Consider the following 21391-nt stretch of genomic DNA (forward strand, 5'->3'; position numbering starts at 1 on the left):
CTCTTACCCTCCTGCATGTTCAGTCCCCGATTGCTCAAAATCTTTTTCATTCCATCCTTCCACCTCTAATTTGGTCTCCCACTTCTCCTTGTTCCCTCCACCTCTGACACATATATCCTCTTTATCAATCTTGCCTCACTCATTCTCTAGATATGTCCACGAAAGTGGTGAGAGTAAGTGAGCTTGGAAAGAACACTTATGTGAGGAAGTATCAGGAGTGATTGAGTGTAGAATGGCAAATGACGAAAGGGGAGTGGGAGAGGAATGGGATGTATTCAGGGAAGTTGTGATGGCATGTGCAAAAGATGCATGTGGCATGAGAAAGGTGGAAGGTGGGCAGATTAGAAAGGGTAGTGAGTGGTGGAATGAAGAAGTAAAGCTGTTAGTGAAAAAAAGAATAGAGAGGAGTTTGGACAATACTTACAAGGAAGCAGTGCAAATGACTGGGAGATAAAAGTAAGCGGCAAGAGGTCAAGAGGAAGGTGAAAGGTTCGAAAAAGAGGTGAATGAGAGCTGGGGGTGAGAGAGTGTCATTAAACTTTAGGGAGAATAAAAAGATGTTTTGGAAGGAGGTGAATAACATGCATAAGACAAGAGAACAAATGAGAACATTGGTGAAGGGGCAAGGGGGGAAGTAATAACAGGTAGTCACGAAGTGAGGAGATGAAGTGAGTATTATGAAGGATTATTAAATATGTTTGATGATAAAGTGGCAGATGTAGGGTGTTTTGGTTAGGGTGGTATGCGAAGTGAGAGAGTCATGGAGAGTGGTTTGGTGAAAAAATAAAATGCTTCAAAGCAGCAGTTGATACTACTGTGTGATGTCCCCATGGTTGTTTAATTTGTTTATTAATGGGGTGGTGAGGGAGGTAAATGCAAGAATCTTAGGGATAGAAGCAAGCATGCAGTCTGTTGTGGATGAGAGGGCCTGGGAAATGAGTAACCAACTTCTGTAGTTTCTCAATTGATTCAGCCACCACTGCTGTATCATCACCGAACAACAACTGACTCATTTCTCAGGCCCTCTCATCCAAACAGACTGCATACTCGCCCCTCTCTCCAAAACTCTTGCATTTACCTCCCTAACCACCCCATCCATAAACAAGTTAAACAACCATGGGGACATCACACACCCTTGCCACAGACCAATCTTCACTGGGAACCAATCACTCTCCTCTCTTCCTACTTGTACACAGGCCTGAGCTAGGTACCCATTTTATCGATCAACCCCTATGGGTGGATGACCAGCTGGGTTGACTGTGGACCAACTGCTGCAAACATGATTTGAACCTATGTGCTTGACCCTGGGCGACCTATGAATGTATCACAGTTAGGAACACTAACTGCTACATGTGTGTACATGTATGTGCATATACAGTAAACCCTTGATTTAACAGACCCCAATATAATGGATTTCAGTTTAAACAGACCGGGCAAATAATGGTACATTAATTAATAGTAATTTGAAAAACCAATAAAAATCAAAAATCTCAAATGCCGCATCATGTGCATTTCATATCGCACTTGTTTTTGGTAGCATGGGGTAGACTTGCTTTGTTTCTGTCTCAGTCTGCCTCAAGCTATTGTGCGGTCTGGTCATATACAGAGTGTTTCTGTTATTTCAGAATTGGGATTTAATTCATTAAATAGTTTTGGAATCATTAACATCCAAAATAGCATCAAGTGATAGAGGAGTTAACAGAAATTGCTGAAATTTTCAGTTTTACAGTATAAAGTAGAAAAAAAATATAATAAAAGTAAAGGCAGCATACAAAAAATTAAGCTAACATAACTCATATGGCAATGGTATAGTTCTAAAGTTAACATGTCTGCAAGGGTTGGCAAACAAAGGGAGAAGGGGGATGGGGGTAATGCAGGGAGATGAGCCTTGGATGCAAGTTCTATAATGACTTCTGTCTGCTGAGCAAGAGACAGAACTGCTACCAGCCAAACCACTGGGCTGAAAGAAAGGAGCCAATTATGTAAACAGCTGGTTCCTTTCTTTTAGCCTAGTGATCTTGTTGACAGCAGTCCTACCTTGCACTCAGCAAACAGTAAATCAAGCCCCACTAATGGAAGTATGTTTCGTAAAGTGTGCAATGTCATGCATCTGTCCCAAGATTACACTTCAAAATTACATCCAGAAAGTGGTAGTCTTTGAAATGAGCACCTGCAGTGACCAAAGAACACTTAGCAAACATATTTATTTATTTTGCTTTGTCACTGTCTCCCACGTTAGCGAGGTAGCGCAAGGAAACAGACGAAAGAATGGCCCAACCCACCCACATACACATGTATATACATACACGTCCACACATGCAAATATACATACCTATACATCTCAATGTATACATACATATACACACACAGACATATACATATATACACATGTACATAATTCAAACTGTCTGCCTTTATTCATTCCCATCGCCACACATGAAATAACAACCCCCTCCCCCCTCATGTGCGCAAGGTAGCGCTAGGAAGACAACAAAGGCCCCATTTGTTCACACTCAGTCTCTAGCTGTCATGAAATAATGCATCGAAACCACAGCTCCCTTTCCACATCCAGGCCCCACAGAACTTTCCATGGTTTACCCCAGACGCTTCACATGCCCTGGTTCAATCCACTGACAGCACGTCGACCCCGGAATACCACATCATTCCAATTCACTCTATTCCTTGCACGCCTTTCACCCTCCTGCATGTTCAGGCCTCGATCACTCAAAATCTTTTTCACTCCATCTTTCCACCTCCAATTTGGCCTCCCACTTCTCCTCGTTCCCTCCACCTCTGACACATATATCCTCTTGGTCAACCTTTCCTCACTCATTCTCTCCATGTGACCAAACCATTTCAAAACACCCTCTTCTGCTCTCTCAACCACACTCTTTTTATTTCCACACATCTCTCTTACCCTATTATTACTTACTCGATCAAACCACCTCACACCACATATTGTCCTCAAACATCTCATTTCCAGCACAGCCACCCTCCTGCGCACAACTCTATCCACAGCCCACGCTCGCAACCATACAACTTTGTTGGAACCACTATTCCTTCAAACATACCCATTTATGCTTTCCGAGATAATGTTCTCGACTTCCAAACATTCTTCAAGGCTCCCAGAACTTTCGCCCCCTCCCCCATCCTATGATTCACATCCGCTTCCATGGTTCCATCTGCTGCCAAATCCACTCCCAGATATCTATAAGACTTCACTTCCTCCAGTTTTTCTCCATTCAAACTTACCTCCCAATTGGCTTGACCCTCAACCCTACTGTACCTAATAACCTTGCTCTTACTCATATTTACTCTCAACTTTCTTCTTTCACACACTTTATCAAACTCAGTCACCAGCTTCTGCAGTTTCTCACATGAATCAGCCACCAGTGCTGTATCATCAGCAAACAACAACTGACTCACTTCCCAAGATCTCTCATCCACAACAGACTGCATACTTGCCCCTCTTTCCAAAACCCTTGCATTCACTTCCCTAACAACCCCATCCATAAACAAATTAAAAAACCATGGCGACATCACACACCCCTGCCACAAACCTACATTCACTGAGAGCCAATCACTTTCCTCTCTTCCTACACGTACACATGCCTTACATCCTCAATAAAAACTTTTCACTGCTTCTAACAACTTGCCTCTCACACCATATATTCTTAATACCTCCCACAGAGCATCTCTATCAACTCTATCATATGCCTTCTCCAGATCCATAAATGCTACATACAAATCCATTTGCTTTTCTAAGTATTTCTCACATACATTCTTCAAAGCAAACACCTGATCCACACATCCTCTAATACTTCTGAAACCACACTGCTCTTCTCCAATCTCATGCTCTGTACATGCCTTCACCCTCTCAATCAATACCCTCCCATATAATTTACCAGGAATACTCAACAAACTTATACCTCTGTAATTTGAGCACTCACCTTTGTCCCCTTTGCCTTTGTACAATGGCACTATGCAAGCTTTCCGCCAATCCTCAGGCACCTCACCATGAATCATACATACATTGAATAACCTTACCAACCAGTCAACAATACAGTTACCCCCTTTTTTAATGAATTCCACAGCAATGCCATCCAAACCCGCTGCCTTGCCGGCTTTCATCTTCCGCAAAGCTTTTACTACCTCTTCTCTGTTTACCAAAACATCCTCCCTAACCCTCTTACTTTGCACACCACCTCGACCAAAACACCCTATTTCTGCCACTCTATCATCAAACACATTCAACAAACCTTCCAAATACTCACTCCATCTCCTTCTCACATCACCACTACTTGTTATCACCTCCCCATTAGCCCCCTTCACATATAAATATAATAATATTGGTAAGTTATTCAAAATAAGCTTGCAAATATCACCGTTCATATGATGACTCCTGATGTTTGCTATCTAAATTTTCATGAGAAGATACCCAGCATTCAAGGGTTAAGTATTTGCAATTTACCTATTTGTACCGTACATGAAGGGAGTTCTACAATTCTGGGGCCCCATCCCTTGAACATTTTACTATCATATAACTTCTTAAATTTATGTATACAAATGAATATGAACAAGAGCTTCTTTTCATGATCATAGAATTTACATTATATTTCATAACAGATTTAACCTGTTGTACAGCAATATAGGAAGAGACTTAGAAATAACTTCAATCACTACAGTGAAATGGTCTGTAGATATGTTTGTTATTAGCCATGTGAAAATCTCTTATACCATTAACAAACATGGTGACAAGATGATATGGCCAGACCATGACTGTTGCAGACAATTTAGACTTGTGTGTGAGTGTTATGAGGTGGAAAAGCTAGCCACCTTATCAACACAGAAATTATTCATTATCAAATATTACAAACCTGCCTTCCCTGGGAGAACCCAAATATGTGACTAACTTTTACATTTTCAAACCTCACATTTCTATTTATGCCCTTAAGTCCATAAATAAGAGACCTCCAAACAGGTGATTTCTTAACTTCTAAACTATACCTATGAATAAGAAAAAGAATGGAATGAAGTTGAAATGTACATCACCTACAACATACACTTCATCTACACATGGCCAGATTTTCTATAACATGATTGGATGTGACTGTTCACATATTTTCTGTATCTAAGACTCATCATATCTGAGCAACAAGCAGTTTTAAGTAGAATGACTGAACTCATAATCCACTGTGGTCATGAACAAGACAAAGAGCATCACTAATACTTCACCAACAGTCCTGTGGCAAATTAACTAAACCTTATGTCAAATGCAATCCTATCTCTGACTTTTTAAAGAACAAGGAACAGAAAGGCTGGGAGTGTGGGTTCAGTGGCAAAGGGTAACAGGGGATAGGAAATAGGCACACAAAGCAGAAAGGAAGTGGCAGCATCGTTTAAAAAACATTCTTCCAACTAAGTACCATGTGGCAGTATTCCCATGTATTGTGTGCAGAAAGGAAGTAGCAGCATTGTTTAAAACACATTCTTCCAACTAAGTGCCATGTGGCAGTATTCCCATGCAATGTCCATAAGCATTAACCGTACATGAAGTCTTTTGTTTGCATTTCAGAGCTCCACTTACTCATCAGTATCACATGTAAATCTCAACCACGTCTTCAGTTTTTCAACATTAAAGTCATGGACCATACATTATAAATATGTGAAAGGTTCCAGTTTAAGTATCCTAAGTGAGTAGTGAGCCTACAAAAACAGTGTAAATGTGTAGAGTTGCAAGTGGAACCATGGAATGGGCAAGCAGTAGTAAAATGTGAGCAGCAAAGGGTAGTTGTGTCTTACAAATTTTTCCAGTAAGATACCATGTCATAGCATTTTCACATACTGCAGCAGTAATCTTAAATGATTCCATGGCTCCTATTTTAAAACACATTTACTAGTCAGTTCACATATCTCAACAATATTTCTTCAAAGTTCTTTAGGAGAACTGAGGAACACATTACAAATTCAAAGTTCTTTAGGAGAACTGAGGAACACATTACAAATTCCAGTAAGCAAATCTCCTAAATGAGCAGTCAGCTTGCACTAACAGTTGGGGAGAGTGTATCTTACTTTTCAACATAAATCTATCATCATCATGGACACAGCTTCCCAAGGGCTGCTTCAATGCACAAAGTTCCATTATTTGCAAGATAATGAGCACTAAACAACATTGAGCCAATGTGACTTTGATTTATGGCTCCACATACTCAAAAGCTTTAGTTGCTACATTAACCAACACCTCTCCAAGTGGTATCTATCTTTCCTTGGGGTAACTAGTGGGCTTTTACTATCATATGTCAACTTTGAGAATAATGGCAGGTTGGCAACTATGTCTGCACTGATATATATATATATATATATATATATATATATATTTTCCCTGGGGATTGGGGAGAAAGAATACTTCCCACGTATTCCCTGCGTGTCGTAGAAGGCGACTAAAAGGGGAGGGAGCGGGGGGCTGGAAATCCTCCCCTCTCGTTTTTTTTTTTTTTTATTTTCCAAAAGAAGGAACAGAGAATTGGGACAGGTGAGGGTATTCCCTCAAAGGCCCAGTCCTCTGTTCTTAACGCTACCTCGCTAATGCGGGAAATGGCAAATAGTTTGAAAAAAAAAAAAAAAAAAAAAAAAAAAAAATATATATATATATATATATATATATATATATATATATATATATATATATATAATAATATATATTTTTTTTTGCTTTGTCGCTGTCTCCCGCGTTTGCGAGGTAGCGCGAGGAAACAGACGAAAGAAATGGCCCAACCAACCCCCATACACATGCCTTGATTCAATCCACTGACAGCACATCAACCCCAGTATACCACATCGCTCCAGTTCACTCTATTCTTTGCCCTCCTTTCACCCTCCTGCATGTTCAGGCCCCGATCACACAAAATCTTTTTCACTCCATCTTTCCACCAACAATTTGGTCTCCCTCTTCTCCTCGTTCCCTCCACCTCCGACACATATATCCTCTTGGTCAATCTTTCCTCACTCATTCTCTCCATGTGACCAAACCATTTCAAAACACCCTCTTCTGCTCTCTCAACCACGCTCTTTTTATTTCCACACATCTCTCTTACCCTTACGTTACTTACTCGATCAAACCACCTCACACCACACATTGTCCTCAAACATCTCATTTCCAGCACATCCATCCTTCTGCGCACAACTCTATCCATAGTCCACGCCTCGCAACCATACAACATTGTTGGAACCACTATTCCTTCAAACATACCCATTTTTGCTTTCCGAGAGCTTGGGAAGTGAGTCAGTTGTTGTTCGCTGATGATACAGCGCTGGTGGCTGATTCATGTGAGAAACTGCAGAAGCTAGTGACTGAGTTTGGTAAAGTGTGTGAAAGAAGAAAGTTAAGAGTAAATGTGAATAAGAGCAAGGTTATTAGGTACAGTAGGGTTGAGGGTCAAGTCAATTGGGAGGTGAGTTTGAATGGAGAAAAACTGGAGGAAGTGAAGTGTTTTAGATATCTGGGAGTGGATCTGGCAGCGGATGGAACCATGGAAGCGGAAGTGGATCATAGGGTTGGGGAGGGGGCGAAAATTCTGGGAGCCTTGAAGAATGTGTGGAAGTCGAGAACATTATCTCGGAAAGCAAAAATGGGTATGTTTGAAGGAATAGTGGTTCCAACAATGTTGTATGGTTGTGAGGCGTGGGCTATGGATAGAGTGGTGCGCAGGAGGATGGATGTGCTGCAAATGAGATGTTTGAGGACAATGTGTGGTGTGAGGTGGTTTGATCGAGTAAGTAACGTAAGGGTAAGAGAGATGTGTGGAAATAAAAAGAGTGTGGTTGAGAGAGCAGAAGAGGGTGTTTTGAAATGGTTTGGGCACATGGAGAGAATGAGTGAGGAAAGATTGACCAAGAGGATATATGTGTCGGAGGTGGAGGGAACGAGGAGAAGAGGGAGACCAAATTGGAGGTGGAAAGATGGAGTGAAGAAGATTTTGTGTGATCGGGGCCTGAACATGCAGGAGGGTGAAAGGAGGGCAAGGAATAGAGTGAATTGGAGCGATGTGGTATACTGGGGTTGACGTGCTGTCGGTGGATTGAATCAGGGCATGTATAGCGTCTGGGGTAAACCATGGAAAGCTGTGTAGGTATGTATATTTGCGTGTGTGGACGTATGTATATACATGTGTATGGGGGTGGGTTGGGCCATTTCTTTCATCTGTTTCCTTGCGCTACCTCGCAAACGCGGGAGACAGCGACAAAGCAAAAAAAAAAATATATATATATATATATATATTTTTTTTTTTTGCTTTGTCGCTGTCTCCCGCGTTTGCGAGGTAGCGCAAGGAAAACAGATGAAAGAAATGGCCCAACCCACCCCCATACACATGTATATACATACGTACACAGCTTTCCATGGTTTACCCCAGACGCTTCACATGCCCTGATTCAATCCACTGACAGCACGTCAACCCCGGTATACCACATCGATCCAATTCACTCTATTCCTTGCCCTCCTTTCACCTTCCTGCATGTTCAGGCCCCGATCACACAAAATCTTTTTCACTCCATCTTTCCACCTCCAATTTGGTCTCCCACTTCTCCTCGTTCCCTCCACCTCCGGCACCTATATCCTCTTGGTCAATCTTTCCTCACTCATTCTCTCCATGTGCCCAAACCATTTCAAAACACCTTCTTCTGCTCTCTCAACCACACTCTTTTTATTTCCACACATCTCTCTTACCCTTACGTTACTTACTCGATCAAACCACCTCACACCACACATTGTCCTCAAACATCTCATTTCCAGCACATCCATCCTCCTGCGCACAACTCTATCCATAGCCCACGCCTTGCAACCATACAACATTGTTGGAACCACTATTCCTTCAAACATACCCATTTTTGCTTTCCGAGATAATGTTCTCGACTTCCAAACATTCCTCAAGGCTCCCAGGATTTTCGCCCCCCTCCCCCACCCTATGATCCACTTCAGCTTACATGGTTCCATCCACTGCCAGATCCACTCCCAGATATCTAAAACACTTTACTTCCTCCAGTTTTTCTCCATTCAAACTTACCTCCCAATTGACTTGACCCTCAACCCTACTGTACCTAATAACCTTGCTCTTATTCACATTTACTCTTAACTTTCTTCTTTCACACACTTTACCAAACTCAGTCACTAGCTTCTGCAGTTTCTCACATGAATCAGCCACCAGCGCTGTATCATCAGCGAACAACAACTGACTCACTTCCCAAGCTCTCTCATCCACAACAGACTTCATACTTGCCCCTCTTTCCAAAACTCTTGCATTCACCTCCCTAACAACCCCATCCATAAACAAATTAAACAACCATGGAGACATCACAAACCCCTGCCGCAAACCTACATTCAATGAGAACCAATCACTTTCCTCTCTTCCTACACGTACACATGCCTTACATCCTCGATAAAAACTTTTCACTGCTTCTAACAACTTGCCTCCCACACCATATATTCTTAATACCTTCCACAGAGCATCTCTATCAACTCTATCATATGCCCTCTCCAGATCCATAAATGCTACATAAAAATCCATTTGCTTTTCTAAGTATTTGTCACATACATTCTTCAAAGCAAACACCTGATCCACACATCCTCTACCACTTCTGAAACCACACTGCTCTTCCCCAATCTCATGCTCTGTACATGCCTTCACCCTCTCAATCAATACCCTCCCATATAATTTGCCAGGAATACTCAACAAACTTATACCTCTGTAATTTGAGCATTCACTCTTATCCCCTTTGCCTTTGTACAATGGCACTATGCACGCATTCCGCCAATCCTCAGGCACCTCACCATGAGTCATACATACATTAAATAACCTTACCAACCAGTCAATAATACAGTCACCCCCTTTTTTAATAAATTCCACTGCAATACCATCCAAACCTGCTGCCTTGCTGGCTTTCATCTTCTGCAAAGCTTTTACTACCTCTTCTCTGTTTACCAAATCATTTTCCCTAACCCTCTCACTTTGCACAACAACTCGAACAAAACACCCTATATCTGCCACTCTATCATCAAACACATTCAACAAACCTTCAAAATACTCACTCCATCTCCTTCTCACATCACCACTACTTGTTATCACCTCCCCATTTGTGCCCTTCACTGAAGTTCCCATTTGCTCCCTTGTCTTACGCACTTTATTTACCTCCTTCCAGAACATCTTTTTATTCTCCCTAAAATTTAATGATACTCTCTCACCCCAACTCTCATTTGCCCTTTTTCACCTCTTGCACCTTTCTCTTGACCTCCTGTCTCTTTCTTTTATACATCTCCCACTCAATTGCATTTTTTCCCTGCAAAAATCGTCCATATATTTTTATTTACTTATTTATTTATTATACTCTGTCGCTGTCTCCCGCGTTTGCGAGGTAGCGCAAGGAAACAGACGAAAGAAACTGCCCAACCCCCCCATACACATGTATATACATACGTCCACACATGCAAATATACATACCTACACAGCTTTCCATGGTTTACCCCAGACGCCTCACATGCCCTGATTCAATCCACTGACAGCACGTCAACCCCAGTATACCACATCGCTCCAATTCACTCTATTCCTTGCCCTCCTTTCACCCTCCTGCATGTTCAGGCCCCGATCACACAAAATCTTTTTCACTCCATCTTTCCACCTCCAATGTGGTCTCCCTCTTCTCCTTGTTCCCTCCACCTCCGACACATATATCCTCTTGGTCAATCTTTCCTCACTCATCCTCTCCATGTGCCCAAACCACTTCAAAACACCCTCTTCTGCTCTCTCAACCACGCTCTTTTTATTTCCACACATCTCTCTTACCCTTACGTTACTCAGTCGATCAAACCACCTCACACCACACATTGTCCTCAAACATCTCATTTCCAGCACATCCATCCTCCTGCGCACAACTCTATCCATAGCCCACGCCTCGCAACCATACAACATTGTTGGAACCACTATTCCTTCAAACATACCCATTTTTGCTTTCCGAGATAATGTTCTCGACTTCCACACATTCTTCAAGGCCCCCAGGATTTTCGCCCCCTCCCCCACCCTATGATCCACTTCCGCTTCCATGGTTCCATCCGCTGCCAGATCCACTCCCAGATATCTAAAACACTTCACTTCCTCCAGTTTTTCTCCATTCAAACTCACCTCCCAATTGACTTGACCCTCAACCCTACTGTACCTAATAACCTTGCTCTTATTCACATTTACTCTTAACTTTCTTCTGCCACACACTTTTCCAAACTCAGTCACCAGCTTCTGCAGTTTCTCACATGAATCAGCCACCAGCGCTGTATCATCAGCGAACAACAACTGACTCACTTCCCAAGCTCTCTCATCCCCAACAGACTTCATACTTGCCCCTCTTTCCAAAACTCTTGCATTTACCTCCCTAACAACCCCATCCATAAACAAATTAAACAACCATGGAGACATCACACACCCCTGCCGCAAACCTACATTCACTGAGAACCAATCACTTTCCTCTCTTCCTACTCGTACACATGCCTTACATCCTCGATAAAAACTTTTCACTGCTTCTAACAACTTTCCTCCCACACCATATATTCTTAATACCTTCCACAGAGCATCTCTATCAACTCTATCATATGCCTTCTCCAGATCCATAAATGCTACATACAAATCCATTTGCTTTTCTAAGTATTTCTCACATACATTCTTCAAAGCAAACACCTGATCCACACATCCTCTACCACTTCTGAAACCACACTGCTCTTCCCCGATCTGATGCTCTGTACATGCCTTCACCCTCTCAATCAATACCCTCCCATATATATATATATATATATATATATATATATATATATATATATATATATATATATATATATTTTTTTTTTTTTCATACTATTCGCCATTTCCCACGATAGCGAGGTAGCATTAAGAACAGAGGACTGGGCCTTTGAGGGAATATCTTCTCCTGGCCCCCTTCTCTGTTCCTTCTTTTGGAAAAAAAAATATACTTTGTCGCTGTCTCCAACGTTAGCAAGGCAGCGCAAGGAAACAGACGAAAGAATAGCCCAACCCACCCACATACACATGTATATACATAAACACCCACACACATATACATACCTATACATTTCAAAGAATACATACATATACATACACAGACATATACATATATACACATGTACATATTCATACATGCTGCCTTCATCCATTCCTGCCACCAGCCCGCCACACAGGAAATGGCACCCTCCCTCAGCATGCTCATGAGGTAGAGATAGGAAAAAATACAAAGGCCACATTCATTCACACTCAGTCTCTAGCTGTCATGTGTAATGCACCAAAACCACAGCTCTGTTTCCACATCCAGGTCCCACAAAATTATCCATGATTTACCCCAGACGCTTCATATGCCCTGGTTCAATCCACTGACAGCATGTTGACCCCGATATACCACATCGTTCCAATTCACTCTATTCCTTGCACGCCTTTCACCCTCCTGCATGTTCAAGCCCCGATTACTCAAAACCTTTTTCATTCCATCTTTCCACCTCCAATTTGATCTCCCACTTCTCCTCATTCCCTCCACCTCTGACACATATATCCTCTTGGTCAATCTTTCCTCACTCATTCTCTCCATGTGACCAAACCATTTCAAAACACCGTCTTCTGCTCTCTCAACCACACCCTTTTTATTACCACACATCTCTCTTACCCTTACATTACTTACTCGATCAAACCACCTCACACCACATATTGTCCTCAAACATCTCATTTCCAGGACATCCACCCTCCTCCGTACAACTCTATCTATAGCCCATGCCTCGCAACCATATAACATTGATGGAACCACTATTCCTTCAAACATACCCATTTTTCCTTTCCAAGATAACATTCTCGCCTTCCACACATTTTTCAATGCTCCCAGAACTTTCGCCCCCTCCCCCACCCTATGATTCACTTCTGCTTCCATGGTTCCATCCTCTGCCAAATCCACTCCCAGATATCTAAAACACTTCACTTCCTCCAGTTTTTCTCCATTCATACTTACCTCCCAATTGACTTGTCCCTCAACCCTACTGTACCTAATAACCTTGCTCTTATTAACATTAACTCTCAGCTTTCTTCTTTCACACACTTTACCAAACTCAGTCACCAGCTTTGCATTTTCTCACCCGAATCAGCCACCAGCGCTGTATCATCAGCGAACAACAACTGACTCACTTCCCAAGCTCTCTCATCCACAACAGACTGCATACTTGCCCCTCTTTTCAAAACTCTTGCATTTACCTCCCTAACAACCCCATCCATAAACAAACTAAACAACCATGGAGACATTACGCACCCCTGTCGCAAACCTACATTCACTGAGAGCCAATCACTTTCCTCTCTTCCTACTCGTACACATGCCTTACATCCTCAATAAAAACTTTTCACTGCTTCTATCAACTTGCCTCCCACACCACATATTCTTAATACCTTCCACAGAGCATTTCTATCAACTCTATCATATGCCTTCTCCAGATCCATAACTGCTACATACAAATCCATTTGCTTTTCTAAGTATTTCTCACATACATTCTTCAAAGCAAACACCTGATCCACACATCCTCTACCACTTTTGAAACCACACTGCTCTTCCCCAATCTGATGCTCTGTACATGCTTTCACCTTCTCAATCCAATGACAAAATATAAATAAATTCAGTCATATAAGCTGTGCATTGTTCTTAATTCACACAACTATACACTATCTAAAGTAGCAAAGCCCCACGTTTATGGCAACCAGCTATAACACAAAACTGTTTTGGTTGAGGTTCTGACATAAAAATGTCAAGAGCTATAATGGATACTTGCATACTGTTTTGCTTTCTAGATTACTTACGATTTCAGTGATATATAACAACCTAAAAATAACTCCACAGCTTTGGAAAACCTGGAATCTTTTTAATGGATTCAAAGGGAATAATTACACCATCCTGACTTACAGCCTTAGCATTGAAACATACAACAGTTCTTACCATCATGACTAGCAGTTGAGTCTCGATCACTTGACAACCTTACACCTGAATCTGCTGAAGATCCACGACCATTTGGAGTGGGAGTTGGAGTGGAAACAGGCAAGGGTGAACAAGCAGGTGTGGAAGCTGTAGGGGTAGTTAGTCCATTAGTCCTGACAGACTCTGCATCACTGTAGTATCCCACAGAGGTGAGCTGCTTACGGACCTGAAAGTTAATTCTTAATCACAAAAACTGTTCATGTCTGTGTGGCTTTACTTTAATTCAAGAAAACTTGAAATACAAAATAAAATGTTTTCCTACTAAATCATTGGTTGTCAAAACAACTCCATTTTCTGTGTTCAAAATAAGGATTTGAAATACTGTAATATGGCAAACAAATACTCTTCCAAGCTCAAACAAAGCTAATGAAGCTCTCATGCAACAACACTAAAAGTCTGCAAATCTTTGGTATATCATAGGAATCTTTCAAAATTGCAGCATCGCATGGTCTCCAGAAAATGTTAAAGAATCTTGAAACAGATTCTAATTCAATAAAAAATTTCCTTCAAATTTCATATTCATACCATGTCAAGTTCCTCTTGGAGTTTTTTTACTGTAGCTTCCTTCAGACCAAGCTGGGCAGAGAGTTTAACTACTCGCTCTGATTCATCTCTTGCATGCTTTAAGATGTTCCATTTTTCTCGTTCTGTTTCATCTCGTTCCGCTGCAAGGTGGCGCAGAGACTCATCACTCTCCTTCATGCGCTGGTAATGTTAAATAGTTATCAGAGTAGATACTTTAATTATGTCCACATGTCATGCATTATCATTCAAAAATAATAAATTCTGACAAAGGAGACACTAATAGTAATGATAATGAAAACAGAAGATCTTGAGCCTAAACATCTAAAATCTGTATAACTACACATTTCAGATACCTGCCAAACTGTAACAAATGTTTCTGAGGTGTGCATTTAATAAAACATGGCTAAACACTTTCCTCAGTTATCTTTATGGTTTTTGACCTTATTCTGTGATTATGATAAAGTCTATCCCAAAGCAATTCTCCTTGAATATAATCAAACCCTATCCTATTTCAAATTATACCTGTTAAGAGAGAGATGAAGAAAAACATTTTGGTAAACACAATTAATGTGTTTTTATACAATTCATTTTTACATATACGGACAAAAGATCTGTATTTACAATCCAAAAATGTGTGACAACTGAAAAACCTATTTTCTTTGAAGCAATGTCCCACAAGCATTGACAGAAATTTAATGGTAATATACCAGCTATGGCTTGTTTAGATTCATGTTCAGCAAGGGAGCTGCAACCCTATCCTCAACCTTTACTAATGACCTAATGGTGTCTCAAGCTATGTACTCAGCCAACCAGCAACCAATGTCAGGCTGATTCAACAGACTAACTTCCAACTAACTGCTTGAAACCACACACTTTGTAGAAAATGGGGTACTAGCCGTAGGCAGTCACAGAGGGTAAGAGTTTTTTTTATGAAAATGGAAAAAACCACAGTATGAAAAAACAGGAAAAGTTGCTTGTAGGGCACTGCTTTGGAGAGAGGAGATTTTCAGCCTTCAAACCTAAATTTCTCTCCTTTGTAGCTTGTCCCATGAGCAGCAAAAGCATACTCAAGCCTATCACCAGGATTTTCAAGGGAGTATTCTTTTCAATTTCTGACCTGGATTCTGGGACTGTATACACATATGTAATCATTTAAACACAGTTAAACAATGAATTACAAAAATTTTCTAATATACTGCTAGTTAAATCATGTATGGAAGCTTGGTGGTCTGTCAAGGCCATCAGAAGTATATTTTGGTAAAAACTGAAGACTTAAAATATTTCTTTTCAAAGACAAAGTGGGCTTTGTTCAAACACTTCACATTCCCCCTGGCAATGGGCTAGATACCCATATGAAAGAGGAGGATTAAAAAAAGAAAAAATTCATACAAAGTTATCCTCACTCAAAACACAAGATCCTTCAGTGAAGAGTCAGATGAAGTTTGCAATATTCTTGAAGGCAGAATCCCAAGAGCCACAGGATATATCTACTGTCTCAAAAACTACAGTACCGATTGAGCTGGGTTAAAGAAAGGTATCAACCATCTTGATGACTTCCTTCAATGAAACATTCTAAAGGAAGAATGAGGTTTATGCCACCTTCTCACAACACTGATCTAGTGCAATGCCCATGTCAAGCCAATTAGAGGTGATGAAAACCTATGAAAAAAAAAAAAAAGAGAAGCTTATGATCTGTATGACATCCTAGGAAAGAGCACATAGCATAGAATACCTGTTAAACTTCTCTGTTTTGTACAAATTTAGCACAGAGTACTGCCAGTGTAAGTTCTAGTGTTAGAAAAAAGTACGTATTCTTCAGGAGGGATGAAGGTTCCTTCAGGAAATTTGGAGAAATTCCAAAGAGTCTTAAGAGAAGTGTTGGGAATAAGGCACAGAGATTTCCAGCTGTACTTGCTAAAAAAGGTGAACAGTGTTCTTCTAGGGTAATTTCCTTTAATTAAGTCAAAACTAAGGTTTGGTTAAACTAAACTAAGTCAGAGCTTATAAAGTGATTTAAGACGAAAAGCTTCCTCTTGGGCTGTGAGGAGGGAAGGCAACTACTTCCTCAATGGACAGACTACTGAGGTAAAATTTCACTTTCAAAGTTTTTGGCTTAATTTTTTTCTTTTTCTTTTGATCTGTTATGAAAAAAACCTAAACTCAGGAGAGGAGTTCTTGAAGAGCACTCTCAAAAGGCAGGAGCACTACTAGTCTTGCTCTGTAGCAACAAAGACAAAAGAAGAAATCAAACAGAAAACATAATTTTTTTACCAAGACATCATATTCTTCAAAGAAAGCAAATAAATTCAGGCTAATATGAACGGACTAAGTAAAAGGGTGAAGGATAAGTAAAAGGACATATGCTAGCTTACTCCAAACCTTTTCCTGTAAGAGGTTTGAGAAAATAGTATACATGTTAAAAACCCAGAATCCAGGACTGGTGGTAAAAAAAAAATCTAATTCCAGACATATGACATACAACATATGACATACATGACAACTTCTGACACCCAAGAAAAGCAATTATTTAAAATAAGCCTTTTCCAGATGAATAACTAGGGTAAAAGATAATTTTGGTTTCAATAACTTCCAGCCAAGGATAATGGAATGTTTTGATGCTCTTTTCTTCTAAAACTGGAGAAAAAAAGTATGCAAATAAGAAACATTACAATTATTCTGGTGTTGAGGGAAACCAGTCAAAAGATATCTCATCAAAATGTTTATTGACAAAATGTCATCCAGATAAGATATCTGCCCAGAAAAGCATAATTCCTGGAGAAACAGAAGAAAAATGGGTGCCTTTGAACACAGTCAGGCAGAGAACATTACCATTTACTTTATAAGGATATGGTGTCTACCTGAAGCACTAGGATCTTGTACATCAGATATCAGGCAACCACAGATATGTCTTCAGGTCCAGCATCTAAATGTACAAAAGACAGAACTATTGTACAGCCTCTAAAGGTTCCACTACATGAATTTTCTGAAATTGGAGAACACTATCATTTGAAGGATTCGTCAAACTCACCAAAGGAAGTTACTGGAGATCCTCTAGCATATTTTTTTCATGTCAGAATTACCAGTCTGAGTGTTCCAAGGAATTTGTGACCATATAAGGATATTGGGCCAACAGAACTACCTTGGCCCACCAGTGATGCTACTACGTTTGTGAATCAAGAACCATTGCAACACAAACCTCGCCAGGTGGTAGAGTGTCCCGCAGTGTATCGAGACAGACTTCCCCAGAACTTCCTTTTTTTTTTTTAAAAGGGAAAGTAAATGTTTATAGTTGTGTTACTGGAGTGATAGTTTTCATACATGGTGCTTTGACAAGAAAATAGTGAAATTGGAAAAAATGTAGCTTAGACATTGAAGCTTATTGATCTATTCTATTATACTTTGTCGCTGTCTCCTGCGTTTGCGAGGTAGCGCAAGGAAACAGACGAAAGAAATGGCCCAACCCCCCCCCATACACATGTATATACATACGTCCACACACGCAAATATACATACCTACACAGCATTCCATGGTTTACTCCAGACGCTTCACATGCCTTGATTCAATCCACTGACAGCACGTCAACCCCGGTATACCACATCGCTCCAATTCACTCTATTCCTTGCCCTCCTTTCACCCTCCTGCATGTTCAGGCCCCGATCACACAAAATCTTTTTCACTCCATCTTTCCACCTCCAATTTGGTCTCCCTCTTCTCCTCGTTCCCTCCACCTTCGACACATATATCCTCTTGGTCAGTCTTTCCTCACTCATTCTCTCCATGTGCCCAAACCACTTCAAAACACCCTCTTCTGCTCTCTCAATCACGCTCTTTTTATTTCCACACATCTCTCTTACCCTTACGTTACTCACTCGATCAAACCACCTCACACCACATATTGTCCTCAAACATCTCATTTCCAGCACATCCATCCTCCTGTGCACAACTCTATCCATAGCCCACGCCTCGCAACCATACAACATTGTTGGAACCACTATTCCCTCAAACATACCCATTTTTGCTTTCCGAGATAATGTTCTCGACTTCCACACATTCTTCAAGGCCCCCAGAATTTTCGCCCCCTCCCCCACCCTATGATCCACTTCCGCTTCCATGGTTCCATCCGCTGCCAGATCCACTCCCAGATATCTAAAACACTTCACTTCCTCCAGTTTTTCTCCATTCAAACTCACCTCCCAATTGACTTGACCCTCAACCCTACTGTACCTAATAACCTTGCTCTTATTCACATTTACTCTTAACTTTCTTCTTCCACACACTTTACCAAACTCAGTCACCAGCTTCTGCAGTTTCTCACATGAATCAGCCACCAGCGCTGTATCATCAGCGAACAACAACTGACTCACTTCCCAAGCTCTCTCATCCCCAACAGACTTCATACTTGCCCCTCTTTCCAAAACTCTTGCATTTACCTCCCTAACAACCCCATCCATAAACAAATTAAACAACCATGGAGACATCACACACCCCTGCCGCAAACCTACATTCACTGAGAACCAATCACTTTCCTCTCTTCCTACACGTACACATGCCTTACATCCTCGATAAAAACTTTTCACTGCTTCTAACAACTTTCCTCCCACACCATATATTCTTAATACCTTCCACAGAGCATCTCTATCAACTCTATCATATGCCTTCTCCAGATCCATAAATGCTACATACAAATCCATTTGCTTTTCTAAGTATTTCTCACATACATTCTTCAAAGCAAACACCTGATCCACACATCCTCTACCACTTCTGAAACCACACTGCTCTTCCCCAATCTCATGCTCTGTACATGCCTTCACCCTCTCAATCAATACCCTCCCATATAATTTACCAGGAATATTCAACAAACTTATACCTCTGTAATTTGAGCACTCACTCTTATCCCCTTTGCCATTGTACAATGGCACTATGCACGCATTCCGCCAATCCTCAGGCACCTCACCATGAGTCATACATACATTAAATAACCTTACCAACCAGTCAACAATACAGTCACCCCCTTTTTTAATAAATTCCACTGCAATACCATCCAAACCTGCTGCCTTGCCGGCTTTCATCTTCCGCAAAGCTTATTGAAGCTTATTGATACAGTGGTTAAATTGATGAGAACTACTATTGACGTTTGTGTAAATAAATTAAACATTTCCTTTTTCCATAGCCAGAGGTTGAACCATTATGTGACATTCATTTTTTCATTTCATTTCAAGCTAGAAGTTTCAGTTTCTAAATTGTTTCTTACATTTTTCACAAGTATATATATGTATGTGTGTGTGTGTGTGTGTGTATGTGTGCGTGTGTGTGTGTATGTGTGCGCATGTGTATATATATATGTATATTATCCCTGGGGATAGGGGTGAAAGAATACTTCCCACGCATTCCTCGCGTGTCGTAGAAAGCGACTAGAGGGGACGGGAGCGGGGGGCCAGAAATCCTCCCCTCCTTGTATTTTTTTAACTTTCTAAAATGGGAAACAGAAGAAGGAGTCACGCGGGGAGTGCTCATCCTCCTCGAAGGCTCAGATTGGGGTGCCTAAATGTGTGTGGATGTAACCAAGATGTGAAAAAAGGAGAGATAGGTAGTATGTTTGAGGAAAGGAACCTGGATGTTTTGGCTCTGAGTGAAACGAAGCTCAAGGGTAAAGGGGAAGAGTGGTTTGGGAATGTCTTGGGAGTAAAGTCAGGGGTTAGTGAGAGGACAAGAGCAAGGGAAGGAGTAGCAGTACTCCTGAAACAGGAGTTGTGGAAGTATGTGATAGAATGTAAGAAAGTAAATTCTCGATTAATATGGGTAAAACTGAAAGTTGATGGAGAGAGATGGGTGATTATTGGTGCATATGCACCTGGGCATGAGAAGAAAGATCATGAGAGGCAAGTGTTTTGGGAGCAGCTGAATGAGTGTGTTAGTGGTTTTGATGCACGAGACCGGGTTATAGTGTTGGGTGATTTGAATGCAAAGGTGAGTAATGTGGCAGTTGAGGGAATAATTGGTATACATGGGGTGTTCAGTGTTGTAAATGGAAATGGTGAAGAGCTTGTAGATTTATGTGCAGAAAAAGGACTGATGATTGGGAATACCTGGTTTAAAAAGCGAGATATACATAAGTATACTTATGTAAGTAGGAGAGATGGCCAGAGAGCGTTATTGGATTACGTGTTAATTGACAGGCGCGCGAAAGAGAGACTTTTGGATGTTAATGTGCTGAGAGGTGCAACTGGAGGGATGTCTGATCATTATCTTGTGGAGGCTAAGGTGAAGATTTGTATGGGTTTCCAGAAAAGAAGAGTGAATGTTGGGGTGAAGAGGGTGGTGAGAGTAAGTGAGCTTGGGAAGGAGACTTGTGTGAGGAAGTACTAGGAGAGACTGAGTACAGAATGGAAAAAGGTGAGAACAATGGAAGTATGGGGAGTGGGGGAGGAATGGGATGTATTTAGGGAATCAGTGATGGATTGTGCAAAAGATGCTTGTGGCATGAGAAGAGTGGGAGGTGGGTTGATTAGAAAGGGTAGTGAGTGGTGGGATGAAGAAGTAAGAGTATTAGTGAAAGAGAAGAGAGAGGCATTTGGACGATTTTTGCAGGGAAAAAATGCAATTGAGTGGGAGACGTATAAAAGAAAGAGACAGGAGGTCAAGAGAAAGGTGCAAGAGGTGAAAAAAAGGGCAAATGAGAGTTGGGGTGAGAGACTATCAGTAAATTTTAGGGAGAATAAAAAGATGTTCTGGAAGGAGGTAAATAAAGTGCGTAAGACAAGGGAGCAAATGGGAACTTCAGTGAAGGGCACAAATGGGGAGGTGATAACAAGT

At 41.0% G+C, this 21391-nt stretch overlaps 1 protein-coding gene across 7 annotated transcripts in view; it reads right to left on the reverse strand.

Moving 5' to 3' along the window:
* LOC139766910 (uncharacterized) overlaps positions 1-21391 on the reverse strand; it is a 218086-nt gene that overhangs the window by 96698 nt on the left and 99997 nt on the right. For all 7 annotated transcript variants that reach the window (XM_071695966.1, XM_071695950.1, XM_071695941.1 and 4 more), the window contains exons 4-5: positions 14578-14757; positions 14014-14218 (exon numbers count right to left, since the gene is read on the reverse strand). In XM_071695966.1, coding sequence (XP_071552067.1) covers positions 14014-14218; positions 14578-14757 — 385 coding nt within the window. The remainder of the gene's footprint in view (positions 1-14013; positions 14219-14577; positions 14758-21391) is intronic.

This window comes from Panulirus ornatus, chromosome 4 (assembly GCF_036320965.1).
Source record: "Panulirus ornatus isolate Po-2019 chromosome 4, ASM3632096v1, whole genome shotgun sequence".
NCBI classification, from domain to species: Eukaryota; Metazoa; Arthropoda; class Malacostraca; order Decapoda; family Palinuridae; genus Panulirus; species Panulirus ornatus.